At 44.8% G+C, this 24,596-nt stretch overlaps 1 protein-coding gene across 1 annotated transcript in view; it reads left to right on the top strand.

The window, feature by feature from the left end:
* ABCA1 (ATP binding cassette subfamily A member 1) overlaps nt 1–24,596 on the top strand; it is a 94,975-nt gene that overhangs the window by 16,177 nt on the left and 54,202 nt on the right. Inside the window, exons 2-5 of the mRNA XM_076362460.1 lie at nt 318–464; nt 6,165–6,258; nt 10,183–10,324; nt 11,198–11,319. Of these exons, the coding sequence (XP_076218575.1) occupies nt 399–464; nt 6,165–6,258; nt 10,183–10,324; nt 11,198–11,319 (424 nt within the window). The 5' untranslated portion in view covers nt 318–398. The remainder of the gene's footprint in view (nt 1–317; nt 465–6,164; nt 6,259–10,182; nt 10,325–11,197; nt 11,320–24,596) is intronic.

Here is a 24,596-nt window from a genome sequence, read left to right on the forward strand (position 1 = left end):
TGATTTTATCCTTGTTCTGGGCTGTTCTTGCTCTTGGAATTTTTGGGCAGGAAGGAGGAAAATTGTTGTCCTGTGGGTATTGCATTCTTTTGTGCTTCGGAGCTCTGAGGTAAGAGACAGCGAGTCTAAATCTGAGTTTACTGAGACCCATGAGACTTGGCCGGAGTGCATGTTATAAGAAGGCGGTGGTGGGGAGTGCCATGGGGGGCTGCAGGGTTACATGGGGTCACAGAGCGCAGCTTCTGCCTTTCCCTGTGTTGTTGCCTTTTCTGTTCTGACTGACACAGCTTTTCCCTATCAACTTTTCCCCTCCCTAGTTAATGCCCAGCCACAACATCTCTGCTGTGTACTGCCACTGCTGCTGCACAAAGGGAGCTCCTAGGCTTTGCTGAAGGAAGATGGCTTTCTGGACACAGCTGGGATTGCTGCTATGGAAGAACTTCACCTACAGAAGAAGACAGACTGTAAGTATTAGCCAAATGTTTTTTTGAGGTCTAAATTGTAGCCTTGTAGCTTACTCTTCAAGCTAAACAGGGTAATACCCTTGTGTCTTAGTGTTTTACCTCTAGTGGTCCCTGGCAGAGCAACTGGAGCCTTTGGAAAGACCCGATTCAAATTGGAGAGTGGTGGGTGGACAGAAACCAGAGGGCTTGAAGGTGCTCAAGACTTCTGTCCTGAATCCCAGCATGAGAGCGTGTCAGAGTACTGAAACACTCATGTCAGACCGGGCAGAGAGGGTGCACGACTGCCGTGTGCAGCAAGGAAGATGTAAAATGAAAACCTGTGCTATGACCTGCTCAGCTCTGCAGGTGGGGCATTGCCAGACTGCAGGGATGTGTGCTTGAGTCTAAAAGCTTTTGAATGCTGCAAGCTGCAGCAACAGCAACAAAATTCTGCCATTTCCTAATGGCAGAAGTGGTGGAGGCGATAGCAGGCATCTTCAGTCTCTTTGATCAGGGTCAGAAACCCAAGCCTGTTGCGTAACTTTACAACAGGAGGTATAGTTTAAGTGACTGGCATGAGACATGTTCTTACATTGGCATGGAGACAAATCCAGGCAACTGATGTTTTTCTACCAAGGTGTGTTCTGATTAGTTTAAGTGCTAGCCTCACCATCTGTTAGCAGTGTGGGAATGTACCTGTTCAGACAGACAATATGCAACAAGAGTTTCTCCTCTTGGTGACAAAGGCACAGGAGCATGAATCCAGTATGGTGTTCTTAAAATTCTTCTGCTTTTACGTTAATGAGACCTCACAGGATGCTGTAACTCCTGCAGACAGCTAAAAGCCAGAGAAAACGTGCTATTTCCCCTCCAGGGATTTAGGGGATAACTGTGTTGGACAAGGACAAGTCCTGTACAGCAGGCCTGCGCAGAGGATCTGTCCTGTTAGATCTGACCTTCAGGAAGTATGAGTAGGGAATGTGAAGGGAACATGAGTTACTGAGGTGGTGAGTGGAAAGTGGTCTCTCTGATAAGCTTTCTGAACCCTGTAAATGTCAGGGTGCTTGCCAGCTGGTTGGGGCTGGGTTGTTTTAGAAACTCAGAGTCACAAGGGGAGGGGAGGCTATCATATTCACCACTGGAGATGGAGACAGTCTCTGAAGTCTTTGCTCAGGTGTCTGAGGCTTGTTTTCATAGGACTTGTGTCCAGTGAATTCAGAGCTGGAATTAGTCCATTCTTAAATAAAAATAGACCAAGGGGGCTTGTGGCATCTTTGACTTTTCCTGTATACCTCTGTAGTTACAGAGCTGCCAGTGGTGGCAGGAATTTGTGATTTGCATGTTTTTGTCCTTACCCCGGGACTCTTGATCTCCCAGGACAGGAATGCCCAGCTGACAGGCTGTGGGCTTTGTCAGCTGCAAGGAGTGAGGCTGGCTGCTCTCTGGACATATGGGCCAGCATCCTGACCTTGCGAACAGCCTCATAATTTAGAATAATGTTGCAATGGAGCTGGGGAAGGTAGTCTCAAAGCTGGCTACAGCTCCTAAAAAAAATAAGCTGTTCTCAGCTATTGTCCATGTAACCTAGGCTTTTAGAGCTGAAAACAATCTTTTCTTCCCTTGCCACTAGAGATCTTCCTCTTGACCTCTCCCAAATTGTCTTTAGCAACTAGGGGAACTCTAGGACATTGATGGATCCTCTGGAGTAATGCTTAAACTGGTTAAACCAGGAGGAGGTTTCGCAGGAGTTGAGTTTTACACTGAGAACATCGGCTTTTTTTGTCAGTGTCTTCTGAAAATAATGTGTCAGGTTTGAAGGTTACTTGAAGAGGTCTGAGTCTAGCATGCATGTCCTGTCAAGTTAGCTGTAGGCTAGCTTACTGGGCAGCAGAGGTGCATTTGGATCATTTGGTGATGCCACAAAAACACAGTAGGCTAAGCGTGTGTCAGTGAAACTGTAGTGAAACTACAAGCGTGTTGGCTTGTAGTTTTGTCATGATCTTGGATCTGCTCAGCTGTTTCTTGGTACCTTCTGGCAGCTTTTGTATCTGTTTCCTATCAAGTAGCTCAAAGGGCATGAAACTGCTCATAATCTCTGTTCCACACTGATGATATTGGTCCATTCACAATGAAGGTCTGAGACATTGCTTGTTTTTGTGGGGTTCCTGTATCTGTGGGGTGTTTCTCATTAATGGTTCCCATTTGGGCTTTACCTGAAGATGTCAGGAGGGGAAGGCCACTTAACAGAAAATGGCAGAAAAGTAGCAGAACATCTCTTCTCACCATGCTGTTATCATGGCTGCACAGTCATTCATTTGTTTGCTTTACTGTTAGGAGACCAGTGTCCTTGAGCTGGGTGTGCTGGTGATGGCTCTCTCCCGTTTGTACTTACTGAAGATGTAGCCCAGAAATAGTTTGATCCTTACCCTTCTTCCCACAAGAAGTGTGGGCTGGCCTTTGCTTCCCACCAAACCCTCTCCTTGGCTGCTGTGAGTTCGGGCTGCATTGCAAAAGCTGGGTTCAAAGCTCAGCCTGACGTGCAATTCAAGCGTTAACTTTGTACTGGATAACTTCCAACAGCACTGGAGTGGGGTGAAGGAGTTTACAGGAGGAGAGGAGGAAAGAAAAATCGTGTTCGGGGGTCACTGTGTAAAAACATTTCTCTCTCCATGCTGTCTTGCAAATGAGGAAACACCTCAAACTTGTGTGGAGAGGCTGGTCAGCTGTCAGTATGGTAGCTCCCTGCATTGAAACTGGACCATAAAGGTGGAGAGGGTGGTTGGCAGTGAGATGGGGTGATAGTTTGGTTAGTTCTTGCTCAACAGATTCCCTGTTGACACAGTGTAGATCTCTGTATGTAATGGCATCCTGCATCATCAGCCAACTGGTATAAATTGGGCATGCTTCAGGGACTAGCCTAAGTAAAATTAGGAGCAGTTTGTTCTTCACCAAGTGCTGCCTCTGAATTCACCTGCTGTGTGCAAATGGGATGTTCCTCCTTCAACTCCAGATGGAGCAGGAGTGGCAGTGGGGTTGGAGGTTTGAAGATACATTTCACTATTTACCAGGCTGGTCTACTAGTTGGCGGCACAGAAGTGGGTGAGGAGGCTTGATTTTTCAGTATCTACTTAGTATGAACTTGAGTGAGACATGTCCCCGTTAGTATCTCTGTGTCCTCCTCTGCAAAGGCCACAGTAGATGAAATGCACTGTCACAGGAAGGTCAGGAAGCAGTAAGGGAAGGAACCTACTGACCTTTAAGAGCAAAAGGAAGACAGTTCAGTTTTTGTTGAACAGCACAGGAGGCTGGCCGGGGAGTCCAAACTCTCTATTGAAATGCTGTTGACACATTGACCCTGTGCAAGCCTCTGGTGCAGCAGTTGCCAGCTGTCTCTCACTAAGTAGCACTTCAGTGGCTGCCATGATGCAGCAGTCTTCAGCTGTAAAGGTGCAACTCACTCAGTCCAAGCTGCATCCCTCCTTTCTCTGTCCTCCCCGAGCCTGTCAATCTGCGAAGTTAGACATGTTGTGTGTGCAGAGGCATACAATGCTGTGCATGCAGCCCACACATGGTTACCTTTGTGATTGTGTAATTAGCCATAATCAGGCATGCAGAAGAGGAGCTATGTATGCAGGTGTCCAGCCTCCCCCTTCAACAACAAGGCCATTTGGGCACTACTGTCCACCCCAGTGTGGTGTGGCTGGGGCTGATACTTCTCCAAGCAAGTCAGGGCTTGATCTCAAGGGCAGCATTTTCTTGCTGGTTCTGTAGCAGTCACAGGGCTGCGAGAGGTTATCTGGCCACCTTGGTCACCCTGAGAAGCCTCCACAAGCCCAGCTGACACTGCTCTTCCCCAAACAGTGTAGTGGCAGTTGCTCGGGGTGCATGCTCCTTGCCTACAGCCAGGGTAGCAGAGTGCCGTGATGTGTCCCAGAGCATGGCCGTTGATGCTGGCGGAGGGAATGGCTTGTCCTAATTTCACAGCCACCTTTCTGTCAAGAGGAGGAAAAGTCCTGTTACGTCATCCTGGCAACAGCTGTGAGGGGATCCTGAAAAGGTAAGGAGTAGACAAGTTGTCAGTGTCCTAGCTCTGAGCATCTCTGACCTCTGGGAGCCAGACCACCGTTTAATGCAGAAGAAAGCAGGCTGTTGCTGTTAATAGCTGTGTGTGCTCTGCCACTACATTGTTTACTGTAAAAACAGAGACCAAAGGTGCTGAGGCATCTTCCTGGCATCTTTGTTAGCGTGGTCTTAATGGAGTTTCTTATCCAGTAGTCATACAGTATGTCTATGAAAATAACGGGTGGGAAACAATATCCCAAACTCATTGTGCAGAGCCTGGCACTGTTACCAGGAGTGCCTGGGAGACTCTGATGCTCAATTTTTATGTCTTTCGGATAGGGTTGCCGTTTGGTTGGATGTCAGCTGTTAGGGTATCTGTGAAGAGGCATCCTAGATGGTTTCCTCTGCTGGATCAAGTGGCATTTCTTTTAATGCACTGTGTTTACAGTGTGAGATTATTTTGAGGTGCAGTAACCACCTAGAAGTCTCACCTCAAAGTTTGCATGGAGTGCCTTGTGCTGAGTGTCAAGAGCCTAATTTTCGCTGTTAATGGTATAACATGGGAAAACACATTTTTGTGTGGGGTTTCTCTCCCACTGGGGTGCAGGTCTTATCCTATCTGGCTTGTAATAAGAATGATGTAGACATCTTATTAGCAAAGACAGGGTTTTCCAGGAAAGAAGAGGAGAAGATTTCTCTTTATTTGACTGAGAAAACACTCTGGTTTCCCTCTCCCAAAGGAGGAAAAACGTAAGAAGTGGCTGCATAAAAAGCTTTCAGTTTTTCCTTGTCTCATGGCTTACCTAAAATGCATGTTTAGGCAGCCTTTCTGGAGTGGGAAAGGAGGGGCATGGCTGGTGAAACTCAAGCCTGGGAAACCTCAGCTTGTGTCTCAGAAGCTCTAGGCTGAAGTGGTGCTTTGCCCACATGCTTCTGTGGGACGTGGCACATCTCTGAATTTTTCTGTGCTTCAATTCCCTGTCTAAAAAATGCTCTGCATTTAATAGCAGGCCTTTTCTTATATTCCTGTGTAGTCCCTCTAAATAACTGAGTTCTTTATAGGCAGTGAGTGTCAGGTAAAGATATCTGTAGGTACCCCGGACCAGTGCGTGCCTGCCTTTGGGAACAAACATATGTTAGAACAAAACAGTAACTAGTATGAGCTTAATTTTAGTAGCTCTGCTTTCCTGATACCAATATACTTCTGCAGCACTGAAATGGAAAGATTTGGCATAGCTGTGCACCAGCACAATTTCCATGCCTGATGTGTTAGGGTAGAAGCTCGATGGTTTACTGTGAGAAAGGGATGCAAGTACTTCCCACTACCTCTAAAACAGGAGGCCAAAAATTCAACTCATGGCTGGGAAGATTCATTGGGAGGTTTCTTTCAGTCAGGGGACAAAAAGAAGCCAAAAATAGCCCTTAAGCACATCCAGTTTAGTCCCATAACTGGCACATATCAATGAGAAAGGCCTGTAATTCTTTGCAGATTATCCTCTGAAGCTGGAGGAACAAACCTCTTGGTCCTGGAATGCATAGGCAAAGTGAAGTGAGGCAGTGCTTGCAAAACTGTCCTGGCTTACAAGTGGATGGTCCTGGAACTGTTCTGTCCTGTATTTTGAATATGATGTCTTAATACTTTGTCTTTATTGTTTCTAGTTCCAGCTGCTGATCGAAGTCGCCTGGCCTCTGTTTATCTTCTTCATTCTGATCTCTGTAAGACTTTCATATCCGCCCTACGAGCAGCATGAATGTAAGTACCAAACACAGCAGCTGCACCCAGAATGGTTGTTGTTTCATGGTTAGAAGGTAATAATGCAGCTGGCAAGATGCAAAGAGCAGGGGCAGTGGTTGCCTCCTTCAGGCAGAAATCTTCAGGGAAGTTTTAATGGTTCCTTTCCTTCCACCCTGGGGACTGTGGTGTGTTCTGTCATTTTAATGTTGCTCCAGGACTGTACGTTGCTGCTGGTTTTCTTGCTGTTTCTCATTTTTTGCATTTATAATGTATTAGCTGAGAATTTGCCGTAGAACTGTGACAAGTCTGCAAAACCCACAAACAACCCAAGTCTTATTTCTCATCGTTGATCTGTATGTGACTTAGCATAAAAAGAAAGCAGTGTTCAGCTCGGTAAGAAAGCAATCTCATTTTCAGGTAGTGATGTGGGTTAACGTATCACATTAAAGAGCACAAGAGCAATTCCATTTCTTCTAACCATTAGACTGTCAGCTCTGTATTCAGTAGATTCAGCAGTCATACATTTGTTGGGAAAAACTATTCTACTTTTCTCTTTACATCCTAAATGGGCACACTTCTGCTTTTCTTTCAAATGGAAGCTTATTCTTGCTCTGCAAATGACAATCTCTAGGCCTCTGTGTTGGTTGCCATTTGATTTAGAAGCATGACTTGTTAGCAACATGCTTTGTCTTACTGTGATTGGTGACAGCCTCATTCTACAATTAGCTGACTGTGGAAGAGCTCTTTGTTTATCTTTCCTTTGCCTGATTACTGCAAGGTAAGGTTTAAGGGTCAGCACAACATGATTCTGGAGGGCCCTCTAAAGTGTTTCATTCTTAAAATGGGTAAAGAACTAGCTCTTACAGCACTTACCCTGTGGTTCTTTGCAGTGGCAGGGGCATTTTATGCTGCTTGCTAGGCTTTCAAGCTAGCAAGGATCCTTTCAAAGCTGAAGCGTTAATGTTTGCAGTTTCCCATTACACTTTGGACACTGCTGGTCCGATGTACTACCTAACTCATTTTCTACAGTGCTTGGCAGGGTAATTGAAGCTTCCCTAAATTAAATCTCATACTTTACTGCATGGCGTTTGAATTGCCTCTTCTGACTGAATGTTACAGTGACATTAGGAGAGATACCTGTAATATGGACATGAAGCTGAAGAGAAGCAATAAGCAGTCTACTCAGCTGGTATAACTAACTAGCAGCCTCAATGGTAATTCATCTCAGCTGTGGCAGTATTGTATATAAACTCAAACCTAGCAAGAGCTGCCATTTCATAGAGCTGTTTAGATTGGGCTTGTTAGTTATTAGCCTCCTTGTAAATCCTTTGCTCTGGCACCCTGGTGTCACAAGCAGAGTTTTGAGTCTTTCACCTGCAGCCCTTTTTCCTTCCCATTTATGTTGACTGATGTTGTTTTGTCTGCCTTCTCCCTATGTTGTCATCAGGAATTGTAGAGTGTAGGGCATCTGATAACTTTTTAATTCACTTTTTATGGTTAAATCATCTCCATTTTTCTAAAAGCTTCTGAGAACAGGTAGCTAAATTATTTCATTTAAGTCTGGATTGGTTTCATTGAACACTCACTCATATGCTGACAGATGCGAATGTGTTGTATAGTGGAACATTTTTTTGCCGAACTGTGAGCAGAGATAGAAAGAAAGAAACCTTGAGTTGATGGTGAACTTTGTGGCAACCTTGTGGATGCCTTAAGGGAAACAGGATTGTTATCTGTAGTAGCAATGCTGTATGCTGTTATGAAATCACTTGCAGGTAATGCCTGATGATGGCAGTAACAGAGCTGCATGCAAGTGCTTTGTAGCCTCCAGATAGCCTCAGTATTTTAATGGTATAGTCTCTTTCAACAAACAGATAAAGATTTTCAGCTCTCTCTTCCTGCTCGAGGAGAAGAACAACCAAGGATTGCGCTGTTTCTGTGGTCAGACTTTCCAGTCAGAATTTTTTATTTCTAGCAGCTTGGCCCAGTGTGAGGAACCTTTTTCTGAAAACACGGGGGAAAATTTTGCTAGCGCTTAAGTGGTAGTTACATGGCTTTCACCAGACCAGCCAGAGAAGACATCTTAGATTGCTATTGACCAAGATTGCTGACTTGTGTCTTGTAGAGCCTGACTTTTCTTTTCTGTTCCTGTGACCCTTTAAGGTATTCAAAATGTACTTCATTTGGGAGAAAAAAAGTCTGACAAAAAATGACTTTAATCTCTACTAAAAAGCTAGATGTTTGCAGCAATGTCATTGAAAACAGTATATACACAGGTATACTGTTACCCTGTGTTTTCTCTGTGACTCATCTGACTTAAAACTGGCAGATTCCTGCTTTAGTCTTTGAGAAACTGCCGTTATATGCATCACTATGTAAAAAGTTACTGTGAATTCTTGTGTGCCCTTCCTCTTCTCATACTGCTTTTAATAGTTTCTTTGAGTTCTTAGCCATGTAAAATAAAAGGCATGGAGGAGAGAGAAAGTGACTCTCCGGGAAATTTTACAAAAAGAATCTGAAAGTCTTAGCATTTTTCCTCTTCCTCCCACCCCCCAAGCCCCTCAGCCAAGCAAAATGAAAAAAAGCAAAATGAAACAAAAGCCAGAGAGCTCAGGTAAATAGCTTTTCTATTTTAAATAAAGAACTGGGAACAAACAGTCCCCACGGTACTGCAAACAATGAACCTTTGGTTCCTTCAGATTTCTCCTGGACAGAGTCCTTGGCTTTCTCCAGGGAGGGCTAATAAGCTCCCTGTCTTCCTTCAGCCACCTGCATTAACCAGCCTTGCTATAATTCAGCAGCTTTGACCTCTCTTCCTCCTGGGGCTTTGGTGCCTCCATTGTGGATGTGGAGGTAGGGAGCCAGCCCCCCGCCATGTGATTGCAGGCACGCTGTGAGGACAAGGTGGGCACCACAGGGGAGAATGTGCATCTCATGGTCAAAGCCTTGAGTAGCTGTGAGAGATACTGAGGAAGGGGCATAACCTTTCTCTGCACTTCCCTCTCTAGTGTGGGGGTGAGGAAGCGAGTTGGTTTGCAAAAAGCAGGCTGATGGCTCGTCTAAGGTGCAGGATTATACAAGGGAAGCCTTTCTTCCCCTGTCATTGGAGGGTAAGGGGTTCACAAGTGCCTGACTGGCATATACTGGTGGAGATCTGCCACGAGTAGTTTGTTACTGCTTTAACTCTTCAGAATGCAGAATGTAAACAGGATGTAAACTCTGGGCTATGACTTAACTAGGTCTTTATTAGCAAGAATTAGACTTCAGCAAAAAGAACTGAAATATGGCAGGCAGGTGCCTAAATGTCTTAGGAACTCTGAAGTTTTAAGACTGTCTGGAAATCAAGCCAGTATGAGGCAGCAATGACATACTTATCTCGGGGAGACCAATGTGGGCACCTGCCCCACAGTTGCTGACCCTTTGCTTGGTGTTTACAGTGTGTGTAATTGAGGGGAGCGGATTCTGAAAACCAAAAGGACTGAATAGAAATATTATGGGTCTTCAGAACCCAGACCCTGACTGGGCCTGTCCGTGTGGCCTCAAGCCGAATCCTTGTGTTAGTTAGGCATGCAAATCCAGAGAAGCATGGCTGGTTAGAAAGCATGTGTGTGCTCTGCCAGGCTTTGGAGTGGCCTGCTGTTGGGTATTCCTCAGCAAGAAGTACTATATCCCTGTCAGCATGGCCAAAAAGAATGCTGCGAAGATGAGAGTAGCAAAGAGCTTCTACAGGCTTAACAAGGTGTAGTTTTTAAGTGGAGGAGGCCAGAGCTGTGTGGGGAACTTAACATGAGCTGAACCCTTCTTAGTGTTGGCTGTTCTGCTCTATCATAAGCAATTTGGGGCAGTAACCAGCACAGGATTAGCATTGCCTTTCAAACGCAATGGTGTGTAGTAGTGGCTTGTATCCTGTGTTTCTGTCTCCCAACTCCTGTGTTTCTGTTCTAGGTCACTTCCCAAACAAAGCTATGCCTTCAGCAGGAACCTTGCCATGGATACAGGGGATCATCTGCAATGCCAACAACCCTTGTTTCCGCTACCCAACTCCTGGGGAATCCCCTGGGATTGTTGGAAACTTCAATGCCTCCATGTGAGTCTGCCTGCTTCTTCCTCATCTCTGTTCTTGGGGGAACATGTGGAAAAGGGATATTTAGAAGTCTCCAGCTAGTTGTGTAACCGTACACTGTTGAGGGTTTTGCTGTCTCTGCTACCGCTGAAGTACCAAGCTCTCCAGCTACCAAGTTCAGAGGGGCTAGCAGAGAGCAGTATCCCTGAGTCCAAGCAGTTGAAGCTCTTGGTGAATGAAAAGCTCTGCCTGGGTGAGGACTTAGTCCATTCTCTTACTGGTTGCTCAGAATTTGGCCCATAAAAAGGCAAGGCGTGACCTCTTTTTGAGAGCCTCTTTCCCTGGTTAATGAACCTCTGGGATGGACAGTGTAGAGTGAGAGGCAGTTGAAGAGCAGGTCTGGGGGATACTTCCTGACATAGTCATTTATTACTGGCTAACGTGTGGCAGAAAGCTCAATTATGGCCAGCTTCCTTATACCCTGCCCTGCTTGCTGCATTCATACTGTCAGGCCAGTTAGGCTTAATGGAGAGCAAAACATGTCTGCAGTCTGGAGAAGCATTTGAAAGGAGCAAGGACATACTTAAATTACTGTGCTTCTAAGAGGAAGCAGTTTACAGGCAGCAGGAGGTCCTCTCCATCCCAGTCTTAAGTAAATGCTTTCAAATGCATAGAGGTTCCTGATGTAACTTTGGTTGACCTTGTGTTAGCAGCCATCTTTTATTAGCTCCTTGGATTGTCCCAGTGTGGTCACTGAAGAAAGGGCTTATTGTACTGGAGAGGGTGCTGGCATAACTGAAAGGGACTGAAGTTTGGAATTGGGATGTAAAACTGTATCTGTGGATGCTGGCTCAGAGCTGATGACTGCTGGTTGTTTTTGTGTTTTCCTGTCACCAGTGTTTCCCGCCTGTTCTCCGATGCCAAGAGGTTACTCTTGTACAGCCAACAGGACACGAGCATAAAGGATGTCCAGAAGGTCCTGGGAAAACTGCGCAAGCTGGGAAACTCCTCTGGCTCAGGTAACGGCATAGTAGAAAGAGCTGCCTACATCTGGCATTTCCAGTGTGGTTAATCCTGCATGTGTGTAAATTTCTGAAATGTACCATAATGGGAATGTGTGTGGTTATAATTTACAGCTCATCAAACCCTTTCCAATCCTGCAGAAGTACCTTAAGCCTCTCCTGTTCAGAGCTTTTTGTGCTCTTTAGCTTCTTCAGTGGAAGGGAAAAGGGATGGTCTGTAGTGCCAAGAATAGCAGCTGTTTTGGATGTGAAATTACAATCCTCAGCCCACTGAAGTCAGTTAAAATGCTGACTTTCTCAGAGGAGTCCAAGTAGTGTATCTTTTTGGAAAACACTAATTATTTTGCTATTCTGTCAGTGAAGCAGTGAATGCAATATAGCTACAACTTAGTGCTCTACCCCCTGACCTCCAGAGGGGAAGTGTGCTGGAAGAACACAGATCAGGAAAATCTGATGTTGGCCTCTAGTTTACAAACTCAAACCTGATTCTTATCTGACAATGAAGTCTCCGTTTCCCTTGTTTTTTTGTTTCTGTATGACTGTTTGGTGTAGGGTACTTCATTCTCTGCTAGTGTCTGGCAGGATTTTGAATGGCAGGGTCCAAAAGAAAATGTTTCATCTTGGGGGTTCACACATTCACACTGCCCCATTTGCAGTGAAAAATGAGAATCCTTCCACTTTTAGCTTGCACGAGAATGTCTGGTGTGCCTTCCTGTCCCATGCAGATGAATAAGACTAGTGTGAGATCACACGGGAAGCTTGCAGCAGAGCTGGGACATGAAACAGCTCTGCCCAGTCTTGGGAAATGTGGCAGGTCTCTTGTTATTGGCAGGTCTCTCTGACATGGTAATGTGTTAGAGTTTTTTGGGGTACTCTCTCCTGAAAGATTATTTCTCTTGGCTGCTGTGTTAGTGCTGCATGTGTCTATTGGAAGTGATGGAAAGTAATGGTTTAGAAAGAAATACAGCAGGGAAATAGAGCAGGGAACCCAGCCATGGAGTGTCTTCACCTACAGCCTCTATCCAGGCATGTGGAGCTCTTTGAATGTAGGTGGTATTTTAGTGTTTTGTGAAAGTCGTCCCTGGTTTTACAGTTGTGGTTCTTCCTAGCTCTATTCATTTGAGCGTAGCTCAGACCAGCTCTAGGAAGAAAAATAACTGACCTGGTGTGATGTGAATAGTCTCATGTCTGTGTCCTGAGCACACTTGTAAAGCAGAGATGGTGTTTTTACATCCTTTCCTGTGTTGCTCAGTACGTTGCAGGTCACTTTGAAATAATCTGTATTGTTAGTGAGAGGTTGGCAGATATGTGGTGGCTGTATGTACAGACAAACTGTGCAAGGGATTTGTCTTGGATATATAACCCTCCTCTCTCCCCTTCAGGGCTGTGCAGAATCCTGGTGTGATCAGATCTGCAGGTGATAGCGTGGTCTACTGACTCTTTGAGCATTAGTTGATACTTTTACTTATGTATAAGGGATGCCCTTCCTTGCTGGCCTCAATATCCGTACTGCCAGGCTCCCCTCTTTTTACTCTGAGAGCTGGTAAGTGGCATTGTCATGCTTTTACCTAAATCTGCAGCAGTTTTAAGGGGGAAGGGATGCAGAGTGAACCCTTTGTGCAGAGATGGACACATAATGAACACAGCTAAGATGACTATTTACCAAGGAGAGGCTTAATACCGTTTTTCACGGACCTCTTCAAACCCTTGGTTTGACTTGGTGATCTTGTGGGAACAAGCTCTCTCTGTCAGAATGATGGATGTTGTTGCTGGATTTTACACTTCGTGCCTGCAGTAGTACCTGCAAGTTAACTCTTCCGAAGAGAGTAGATACTGGTGTTCTGTGTTGAAACATGCAGTGAACATCAGACATGGACATTCACAAGAAAACTATGAAAGCCGTAAGCTGAAGCTCTCATTGCTGGGAAGGTTTGAGGGGGAGGAGTGATTCCAAGAAGCATTTCGCATAGGGAGTATTGTACAAGTCGAAAGTCAGAAGGCTCATGTTTCTCTATACTATAAAGGCTAGTGGACTGACTGTAAAAATAACCCTCAGACCAGTCATCAAAGATCGTATTCTATAATAAAATATTTCAAATGTGTAATAAAAAAATCAAGCCTCTTTGTCATTAGAATGACAGACTGCCCATTGTTGGTAAGGCTTCTAGGGAACAAAGCCTGTTTGTCCTTCTCACGATCTGCTCATTTACAAAGCCTCCAACTTGGGGGTCCCTGCTGCCCACTCCTTGGCTGCCTGATTCATTCTCTGACAGCATGCATAAAACAGCATCCTCTAATCTTACAAGTCCTGTATATTTATGCTTGGCAGTGCTTAGATTCCTGTGCAAGGAAGGCAACTACAGGTCAACCCTTCAGCTGCTGTTGACAGTGAGGTGTGAGAGATGCTTAATCCTTTCCTCTCTGGGGCATTTCCTCTAGTGACTCTGGGAACCTAAGAAGACAGTAGGAGCAGATGTCAGATGTAAGCACACCTCCAAATCTGAAAGCATTGCCTTTAGATTTGTATTTCCCCAATTAGCAGGAGGGCTAATTACCTGATGAGCTAATTGGAAACATTTGTAATACCTCCTCTGTTCCAGCTCTGGCCTGGACCTGAAGCCATGTGAATCAGTGGTGCAGACAAATTCAGCTTTGCAGCTCATGTTTGTCCAGTGGGAGGGACTGTGTGCTCCCTACTGTGTGATGTGGGCTCTGCTGGAGCCTGCAGCTCCCTCATCCCCTCTTACGTGGGTGTGATGTCCTGCTTCCACACATGCTTCCCACTGCTGCCTGATGGCTTTGAAACAGGCTTCAGGAGGTGATCTTCCATTACTAGCATACAAATTGGAGCTGTGGTATAGATTTTGTTCTAACGCTAGTTTTGCAGAGCATGCATGTCTGTGTTTGGCTTCAGATGTTTGAATCTGTTTAGAGAGCATTTGCCCAAGTCCTTTCACTTCAACCTTCTTTAAAACAAACCTCACAAACTAATGTTCAAGGTGTGACTGTTAGTGTTGTCTGATCTGAAATTAGGCATGTGCTGAACCTGGGGAAGGGCGACTTGCTTAAGATGGCAGGATGCTTACACAGGTGCCTGCAAGTCAGTGGCTTGGTTAAAGACAAGGTAGGACACTAAGATTTTGTTCAGGCAGTGCTATGCGCTCATGCCAACATGCTTTGTATTTCAGTCACTTCTTGATGAGATGGGAGGTAATCTCTCATAACAGGGCTGTTTGTCCAGGGGTTTGAGGAGTGGCTCCTGTCCTCTGCTGCTCTGAGCTCCAGAAGAGCTCTCTGGCAGGGAGAGGGGAAGGTGTTATCGGTAGGGAACAGCCCACCCTTTCTTCATGTAGGACCTTTTCTGGCCAGGATGAAGTACTAACTGGTGGTGTGAGGGAGTTCAGCATAGGCAGCTGTCATGCTGTATGGGTGCTGAGGGTCTATGGCCACTTTCAGAAAGTCCTGAGCAGCAAAATCTGTGTGCAGGCACACATACCTTAACCAATTTTGCAGGCAGGTTCCAGGTGCCCTCTTCTTCCCAGCACTTGTTACATATCTGTCCAGCAATGTCACCAAGGTCTTCAACACTCAGGATAAGGCAGAGCGCAAATCAGAACAGAGAGTCAAAGACCTTGGTGACGGTACTTCCAAGAGCATGACATGGCTGCTGGGATTGCTACCTTCAGTAGGTTTGGCTCACTGCTTGCAGGCACTGGATTTGCAACTGGCCTCAATGCTATTTTAGTAGAGAATAAAGTCTTTGCAACAAATAAGCTTTCCTCCTGTTTTGAAAGGTGGAGGTACAGCTTGCTGTTGGCTTTGAGGCACACTTCCTTTTTCTTCCTTCTCTCTACAGGGCTCCCAAATACTTTGTTCTGCAGTGCCATGGGGTAATAAATCAACAGGTAAAACTAATGCCACCTTCTTTGGTTGTTGCTAGTAGTTGCACATATAAGCCAGTCTAGCTGGTATTTACTTCATTGCTCTTAGTTTTCAGTGATCCCAAAGGGCATGTTTCTATTTTTCTTGAAACCAACCCAACTAAACACAAATGGAGCAATGAAATAGGCAGAGGGAAACAAACATCACCTAAGAAATTGCATCAGATCTCAGGCTGTTATTCAACATGTGCCCTGCCTTTCCCAGTTGTTTGCTGGATTAGTATCGCTTGTGGTGTAGGAGAAACATCAGCTGGGTGGCATCCTCTGCCGATGTTGCACCCTGCTGTACAGACAGATGTTGAGACTGAAGGAGTTTGCAGCCTGTCTGGTCAGTGCCAGTAGTGCTAATTTTATTTTAACAGATAAAGGATGATGGAGGGCTTGGGCTGAAGAGCAGCCTTGGGAGAGGCTTTCTGGTGGCGTGTGTCCTGCTGTATCATTATCAGGGTGTTCAGGGAAACAGGATATTGTACATTATCTGCTAGATGACGTTAAGGTGATAGCAAACTCCCTCCTTAGTGTCTTCTCCCTAACAAAAATGACCCCACACCCTCAAGCTAAATATTCAAATTGATTCTTATACCTGCCTACCTCTCCCTAATTAAGCTGGTTTCCTCCCTGACTTCCCTTGGGAAGGATCCTATCAAAAACCAGCCAGGCCAGAATGAGGACTAACAAACCATATGTCCAGGTGGCCTTCACCCCCGGAAACACCTGCAGACACCAACTGCAGCAGGGTGGCATTCCTGTCATTGCACGGTTGCATGTAAATACACAACTGGGTTCTCTGATACCTTGCTCCTTAGTGACGTGCAGGTCCTTGCCTTTCCTTTAGGCTGGGGAAAATGTTGCCAAACGTGCTTCCCTGTGGTATCAGTAGAGATATCTTGACTCGTAGGGGCGGGAAGGAAGGCTGCTTTTACCTTTGTGTTTTCAGTATGGGTTACTTTGCATTAGCCCTCAGCAGAACTCCCCAGGGCATTCCTGGCTGCTGCTGCCTCCCAGCCTCAAAGCATCCAGCCAGGAAGGGGAGCCCGGGACTGCATGGGAACTGGTGTGATTTCTGCTTTGGTCAGATGCAATCTGTAGGGATGGAGCAAGTGGAACAAGCTGCCAATACTGGGTACTTGGATTGCACAAAGGGTTTTGTGGTGTGCCATGTTGATCAGGCAGTTAGGAGATTCAGGTACATGTGGCAGTTTTCCCACATTTGCCTAATTAATTCTTTCTTCAAATCAGTGGGTCTCTGAGCAGGCACAGACCTGAGTGTCCTTAGATTTTTTTTTTTTTTTTTTTGGTAAGTGAATGGAAGTTGTGCAGGCAACTGCAGATCTTCTGGAAAAACCTTTCCAAAACATTCTTGGAAGGGCACTTTAAGTCCCTTACTACAGGTAGTGGACACTGTCTCTGTGTGAATCCAATGGGTCCATTATGTTTTCTGTCCTAAACTGAAACTGGGAGGCTGACAGTCAAGAGATTAGGCAAAGGTAGAGAAGACTTCCTATGGAAGCGTGGGTCTCAAGTTGTGTGTTGAGCAGTTAAGTATGCAGCTTTTATTAGTGAGGTAGCATGATACTTGCTGAATTACACATTTGCACAGTACCACTTTCAATAGAGTCTACTTCTGCTTTCCTTAATATTTTGAAGCCAAAGATGAGATTAAAGTAATAAAATGATGTTGACAGAGGTTTAGGTACAAAGGTCTGCTGCAGCATTAAATCTGTTACCAGGAAAATCGTACTTGTTTCCCATGGGCCTGTTCATGAACTTTCAGAGGTTTATATGTCTGTAACAGCATTGTTAATACATGACTCTGCTTAGAGGTTGAGATGGGTAAACAGATACAGCATAATGTGCATCGCTGTCTTCTGATTCTGCAGAACTGAGCTTTGGTGCCTGGTTTTGGTCTGAACTTCCCTTCTGCTGACGTGCTTTTGAAGTGAGAGGTTTAGAATTATGCCAGCTTGGATTCTAGGTGTGTGTGGATGTGGGAGGGAAAGATGGAAATCCTTTTGAAAGGGGAATTGAAAAAACCCATGCAGTGTTATGTTAAATCTGGCCTTGCTATAGTGTTTGCACTATACTAGGTGACAGACAGGAGCTTCAGAAAAACATTTCTGAGAATCTTATCACAGAAGACTGTATGAACCCTGTTAAAAACATATGAGGAGAATCACAAGAATGTCAGTATTCGTGTGCACTGGTCAAGTGCTGCACTGGCAATTTGGTTACTTTAAGACCAGCTAACCTGATGGTGCCAGCTAATGGTTTGACTGCATGCAGGGAAGCCAACAGTGCCCATATCTACAATTAGCAACACAGCTATTCCAACAGATACCAAATCACTGTACCTTAAAGGCACCGTCTTTATCTTGCTGTTAACTTGTCCAGATAAAGACACAATGATTAAAAAAAAAAAAGAATTGCTTACTGTGCTTGTCACAGTGTAAGTAATATTGCCATGTGCTGTAGAAGCAGGACAGTACTGAGAAGCTCTGGGTGCTTGCTTTAGTCTCCTAACACTCTTCAGCCTGGTTTGTCAACACTGACTTTTATTTTGAATCAGTGAATAAAATGGAGACTGTTAAGTAAACAATTACACCTTTCACAATCTCCTATTATCTCCCTCTATTTGTATGCGGCCTTATCAGTACAGCTTGCTAATACCAGCATTATGTTGCCGAAAACTTATGCTCAGTGTTAACTTCAATTTGCATTTATTTTCTATGTTTTCCACTGACACAATTTCTGGATTTGTTCTTGGTGACTTGTAATCTCAGGATCTCAGTAAATTGCCTGATTTGTGGAAGATTGCATTTGGTTTATTTAAGCTACAGTCTGAGGTTGGTTGAGAGAGAGCAGGACAGACTTTCCACATTGAGTTTGGTGTTAGTAGTCCCCTAGGAAATTTGTACCACTGTCATCTGGTGAAAAGTTCAGCTTTCTCGGGGGATTTCTGTGGGGCTGAACTCTCATTAGAGTGGCTATTATGAAATTGCCGCAGTTGGTAAAAGCCCTGTCCGCTTCTGTGTCTGACTTAGGGTACTGAGGCCAGAGTGCCTAATTTGGATCTAACCTCCCGTATCTCTCAAGTTAATATTCAGCTTTGGAGCCTTCTCCAGTAATAATATGTTTCATCTTCAGTGTGCATTATGAACACTTATTACCTAATTTTTATAGCATTCCTGTGAGCTAAATAAATAAACAGCTGCCAAGGAACTGGAGCCCTCATTCTGAAACATAGTAAGATGTTAGTTACCAATGTAGTCAGGATGCAATAAAAGGTGATGGCTTTGAAATATTGTTGATGTTGAATCAAAGTTCATTTTTACCCAGGCAAGAGGATAGAGCACTGCTTGACCGAATTTTTTGAAAATCCGTGAGTTCAATTTTCGTGGACAGCCTTTTTCATGGGAAACAGATGCTGTTCTATTTAAGTATTTTTTGGTCATAAAGTAAGTGAGTGTTAATGCCAGGATCCTGGCTAAAATCAAACAACATACTCTGCCTCCTGTTGCTACATTTCTTTGCAGCTTGAACAAACTGCAACACTTTTAACTTTCAACCCTAGGGTTTTTTTTTTAGTGTTGCTGTGTTTTATCAAGTAGTGGATGTGTCTTGTTTGAGGTGTTTTTAGTTCAGGTTACAGGTTTTATGCTTGTATCATACTTTGCATATGTTTTGTTTCCAAAATTGTGGAAAAATCCTTTGAAATTAAATGCAAAAGCTGCAGAATAAAAAAATATACATATTTATGTATTAACTGAGTGTTAATAATTAACTGAGTTTGTTAAAACTATGTATTGCTTATACCTCTGGGGCATGAGATCCTCAGCTGATCAAAAAATTGGTGTAGCTCATCTATTAGTTGAAGAACTTGCCCTAGCTTTTTTTTATGCTGACTTGGCAGCACTAAGCTATATGTGGAGGAGATTCAGGCTGATCTGTGACACACATCTTCTGTAAACAGCCAAGGTTTCCTTTCCTTTCTAATTTAGTTTTCATTTTAAGGATGATGCAATAAAAGACCCTTTCAAGGGATTTTAAATAAAAACCCCTTCCTGTGGTTCCTGCCCCCCCCCCCCCCCCCCCCCGAACCTTTCTGTTCTTCTAAACATGTCTTTTTAGAAACAAATACTACCTTAGTCCTTAGATATGTTTTTGGTTGACACTGGCAGGAGGTTTGCATGACTACAGACAGCCAGAACTTAATAAGCATAAACTATTGCATGTCAGGAGGTCCCTTCCTTGTAGTTCTCCATCTATTTTAGCAAGTGCAGCTGAAACATAACTGGACCATATCTGAGGCTGACTGAGCATACATATATGCCAGAAGGGGATTTGCTGATGGGGCAAAGACAGCTTACTGCAAAGATAGCAGTATCTCAAGTCTGAGTGCTTGTTCTGACTTGTGCCAGCCAGCTGCTTAAGAAAGCAGCAGCTGTTGCCTACCCAGCAAAATGCTACTTCAGAACAGTAGTGCTTTGCCACTTGAGACAAGATGTGGATGCAAAAGCGCGTTGTCCCAACAACTTCCCTCATAGCGAAGGCACAGCTGTGTGATGACATGGTCAGCAGCCATCAGATGTCTCTGCACACCTGTGTTACTACCCTGCTCTGCTCACATACTTGCCCACTGCCCAGCAGCTGGGGAGAAGTGTGCTGTAAAACCAGAGAACAGAAATCAAGACAATAGAGTAGCCCTTTAAGACCACAAGTGTCTTCGCCTACCTGGTCTTTTTCCTTCCTTTTTCATGTTATCTCTTGCTGCTACCTGAAGAAAGTGCAAAGAATTTTACCAATGCATCCATATAAATAACGCACAAGACCTCTACAGCAGCACACACTCAGTTTTCTTCAGGTTAACTGTACTGCTTTGGGGCTGTGATACACACAGGACCAGGTTGCTAAAGCAACAAGAGGCACTGCTCTTCCCTGTGTCTACTAGTAATGTTCCTGTCCTCTATGTGAAACAGTGGACACTTGTATTGGTACAAGTACTCCAAGGTGTATTTTCAGCCAGCAAGTTATGCCAGTACTGAAGGGAAGGAATGGTTAGTATATTGACAGTCCAGAAGAACACCAACCTGAAGGATGAGCTCCTCAGACTACCAGGGCGGGATCTGTTGAGGGCATCCCGATGTGAACAGCAGTATAATGTCGCACTTAGCATACAAGAGACATGATCTCTAGCCAGGACTTTATGGGAATTGGGGCAATCTGTATCTACTAAGCATCTGTTTTTCAGTCTTTCCCAAAGACTGAGAAAATTCTTTTAACTATTTGGAAGTGCTATTGCTCAACAGTCTGATTTATACTAGTGAAGGGGCTGAATGGTTGCAAAGGTTGCCCTAAACTAGGCAGAGAAAACATAATCTCTTGTTTTAGTGCTGAAGCTTGATTTTTTTTTTTCTTTCCCTTCTTTGGACTTGAGTCTATCCATAAGGATAACTTTCCAATGACCAACTAAATTGAAACATAGGGAGCAATCGTGGGAGGTTGAAATAATTCAGATGTAGGTATGTTTTCAGCATAAGCAGACAGCGTTTCTGCTTAAACTAATTGGACTATAATGATTGGCTTACCCTTGTTAATCTTTAGCGTTTTTTGCTACTTCTTGGATTGGTTTGACCCTTTGTTTTGGAGGTGGCTCCTGCTGTTGTGTGCTAGGTGAGAGGCATTAGGACTTGGCACCAAATCCAGAAGTGACAGGTCTTTCTGAACGTAGTGGAAGCAAGAGCCGCTATGATCTGCTGACTGCAGACTTGATATCGTGTTAAACTTTAAAAGAAGTCTGATGTGAGTCAGGTTTCCCGAATCTGTGACGAGTGAGAGGAAGGGAGCCATGGCAGGGTGAGGGGTGGCTTTTTCTCTTCTCAGCAGCCTTTCTATGCAAGTCTAAATAACTGTAAGTACAGGACAGTCAGGGTGCTTTGGTCCTGGGCAGCTCTGCCTGCCATTTTGCTTAAGGTTCATCATTACCCATACCATTTTCATGGGGGAAGCCTTTCAAACTGGGTAGCTGGTGCTGTGCTAAGTTTCAAGTAGCATGATACTGCTGGGGTGGTTGTGCCTGCTTGTTTTGGGGCTTTGAAATGGTTCCGATATAGGTGCCTTCTGTTTGCATTTGAACCAGCAGTCTCCCAGATGCTTGCTCATGTAGCCAGCTCATGAAAACTCTTCTGCTGTTAGTAATGGTCACTTGATTAAAATGTCCAGTCCTGCTTTTTCCTTTGACTTGAATTTCCACTGTATTTAAGGTCACTTGCTCAAGTACAAGGCATTCTAGATGGGGTCCTCCTTGCTCACAGCTCATACTTTCAACTTCTGCCTAGCTCCATGCTTTTTAATAACATAGTGTCATTCCTTGTATGCTCACACCGGTGTTTGCCATTAGAATAGTGGTATGTGGCTGGATGTGACCATGCTGTTTGGTTTCCAGTCTGTCTATTGATCTTTTTTTTTTTAAAGGAATTTTACTGTGTCTGAGTTGATGTTTTGAAACATCTAAAATCTGTATATTATCTAGGGCATAATGTTCCTAGTGCAGTCAAAATCCAATCTTAACAGCAAACCCTTACTTTCTGCCTCGCACTTCTCTTTCTGAGCTGGATTTGACCTTTAGAGACCTTCTCCATGGCTTGTACCAGCCCTAAATGTGTTCTGTATACCACTCCTGAAAATAATTTTGTTGTAATAATGAAGTATTGTATCTGGTCAGATCTGAGGTCCATCATCTCTGTGGCTGACAAGCTAATTCAAAGGCTGAGAAATTTGCAGTTTATCCTTATTTTGTGCAAATTAGCAGGAGAATTTTCAATCAGTTACACCTGCCATGCGATCTGGAGTTCTGCTTGGGGTTTGCTTCTTAAAGCAATACAGTGAAGATACTTAGGATGTTTCCTTTAAGCCTGCTTCATTCTTTGCACTGTTAGAAGCCTGAATAACTTTTTTCCATTTTTTCATTGGCAAGCTGTATTTCACAGTTGTCTCTGCTGGTAACAGAATTTGGCTTGCAGCAGGGGAAGATGCGAGAATCTCTCTTCTGTGGTGTTACACAGGGCCTAGGGAGGTGGTTGGGTGTGTCTCTTCATAGACAGAAGCTCTGCAGGCTGTGTTTGCAGGCAGGACTGCTGGTGACTAGCCTGTGGCTTTCGATTCTGTGCCTTATGTCGTTGCTTTCTGATGCAGTCTTTCTGTTGTCATGTGTGTTATACAGGAGGGGGGCCTGATGGCATTTGGGACTTAAAGTACTACCGAAAGAGAGGTATTGCCTTGTGTTTCCTGCTGACTTTCCATGCAGGTTGGAGGTGGGATCTCAGGTGGCTTAAATGGGCTCTGCATCCTTGAAGACAACATACCCCCAGTGAAGGCTAACCAAGGACTGGTCTCTTGTGTGTGCACCAGTACACGGTGTCAGCTGTGCTTTCTGCCAGAGTGATTGTGCTGGCCACTATTTTTAAAGCTCTTCTAAGTAAAAATGGTGATTTTTTAGAGGAGTGGAGATGATTCCAGCGTCTGCAGTCCCAAGATGAGAGGGAAGGCCTGTCGCACAACGTTTCCTTTTCTCCCAGGAGAGATCCTAGCTGCTGGAGGTAGACGGCAGGCTGCCTCCTCTCTACTCACATCACCGTTTGAAATGGCAAATACAAGAAGATGATGGGTTCTGGTTAAGGCAGTGCTCACTTGAGTATTATCTAATGTCTGCAGAGGCAGCAGTTACATGTCTGATTGGACACAGAGCAGAGAGCTGCAGCCTACCATAAGAACAGGTCAAGCCATGGCTGCAGGAGGAACAACACTTCAACTGCGAGCAAATTAGGCTTGCACTTTCACACCAGCTGATCCTGCTCAACAGGCCTGCTGAGCTGCTTGATTTCTTGTCAGCAAATCGGGGTATGGTTGTCCAGCTTGTTCAGAAGACAGTTTTAGCTCCTGCCAGTATCAACAGGGATACAGGCAGCTCTGAGAGCTATTCCCACCACACAGGGGGAACACTGCTTTATAGGAAAAGGAAAATTAAAACATAGTAATTGCTTTCAAAAAAAAATTAATGTTGTTTTTTCATGCTTTCTGGACGTGTTGTCCAAAGTTAAGAATATAACGAGGGCAGATGAAAATTTGCTGCCTTGCCAAGCTGAGCACTGGCCCATCTGAAAGGATTGCTTTTCACATTGTAGATTGGGGTCATTGGCTCAGTAGGGTACAATGCCGTAACAGGCTTCAACATTAGGAGATCGCTGTTTCCTCTGGATGATCGTCAATTCACAAGTCATTCAGTCTTCCTTTCCACCACTGAACTTGTTTGCAAGCCCACTTTTATTTTTATGGGGAGTAGCTTCGGACACCTTTTGTCTATAAATCACAGTGATGGGTAATGAGTGTGAAAATCAGTTGAGGTGTTCAAGTGCACCCGTCACATATTCCTGAGGAATACTTCCCAGATACTTCATTGAAAAATTAATATGAAATTCCAGTGTACGAGGTAATTCTGTGGCAGCAAACCAAGGTTTGCCTGCCCTGGTCCTCTCGCTGTGTGAGGGTTTGCTGAATGCTAAGGCAGGTTTCTAGCCAGAGTCCTCATAGTGGTCACAGGTGCTACCAGTAAATGCTTTCAGCTGCTGGAGCTGGAGCTCCAGCTCTTGGTCTCAGCTTCAGCCCCTTCATGTGCTTGTGTCTTGCAAAAACTCCTGTTGCCGGGAGTATGACTGGTGAACAAGCGATGCCCTGGGTGAAGCAGGCCTGTGTGACGGGGGAGCCGCGTGACCTTGTCCTCTGGTTTTGCCTGGGCACTGTGGAGCGGTGTTCCACAGGCTTGACAGCCAGCTGTGCAGTCAGGCTGTCATGGGTGTCTGAGTTACTGCCCTCGCATGAGAGCGCTATGGAAGTGCCGCACACCCACCTCCCTCACTGTAGAAGTGTGGTTTTACCTGAGTGGGGAAGTGGGAGCTGTGAATCTGAACTCTTTGTGCAGGGAGAAGAAAGTGCCTTATTTGCTCACTTGCCACTCTTCCTTGCTTTGCTCCTTCTGTTAACTGGTGGAGACGGGTGCCTCTGACTGTATTGTGCTGGGAACCCGCTTGTCTTTCTTGTCGCCTTTGGGCACTTGTGGAAACCTGCTGACTCTGAAGAACGAAGCTAAAGCTTCTCGTGCCCCATCCTGTCTCACTGTTTCATCTTGCTGTGATGCCTTAATGCTGCTGTTATGAAAATGATTGGGTTGCCCTATGAGCAGTCTCTATGATGAGAAATAAAGGGTCATAATTTTAACACCAGCTTCTCTGTTGCCTTGATGCTTGGCTGTGAGGAATACAGGCTTAGCCAAAGGCTAGT

The sequence above is a fragment of the Aptenodytes patagonicus genome, chromosome Z, assembly GCF_965638725.1.
Source record: "Aptenodytes patagonicus chromosome Z, bAptPat1.pri.cur, whole genome shotgun sequence".
Lineage (NCBI taxonomy): Eukaryota > Metazoa > Chordata > Aves > Sphenisciformes > Spheniscidae > Aptenodytes > Aptenodytes patagonicus.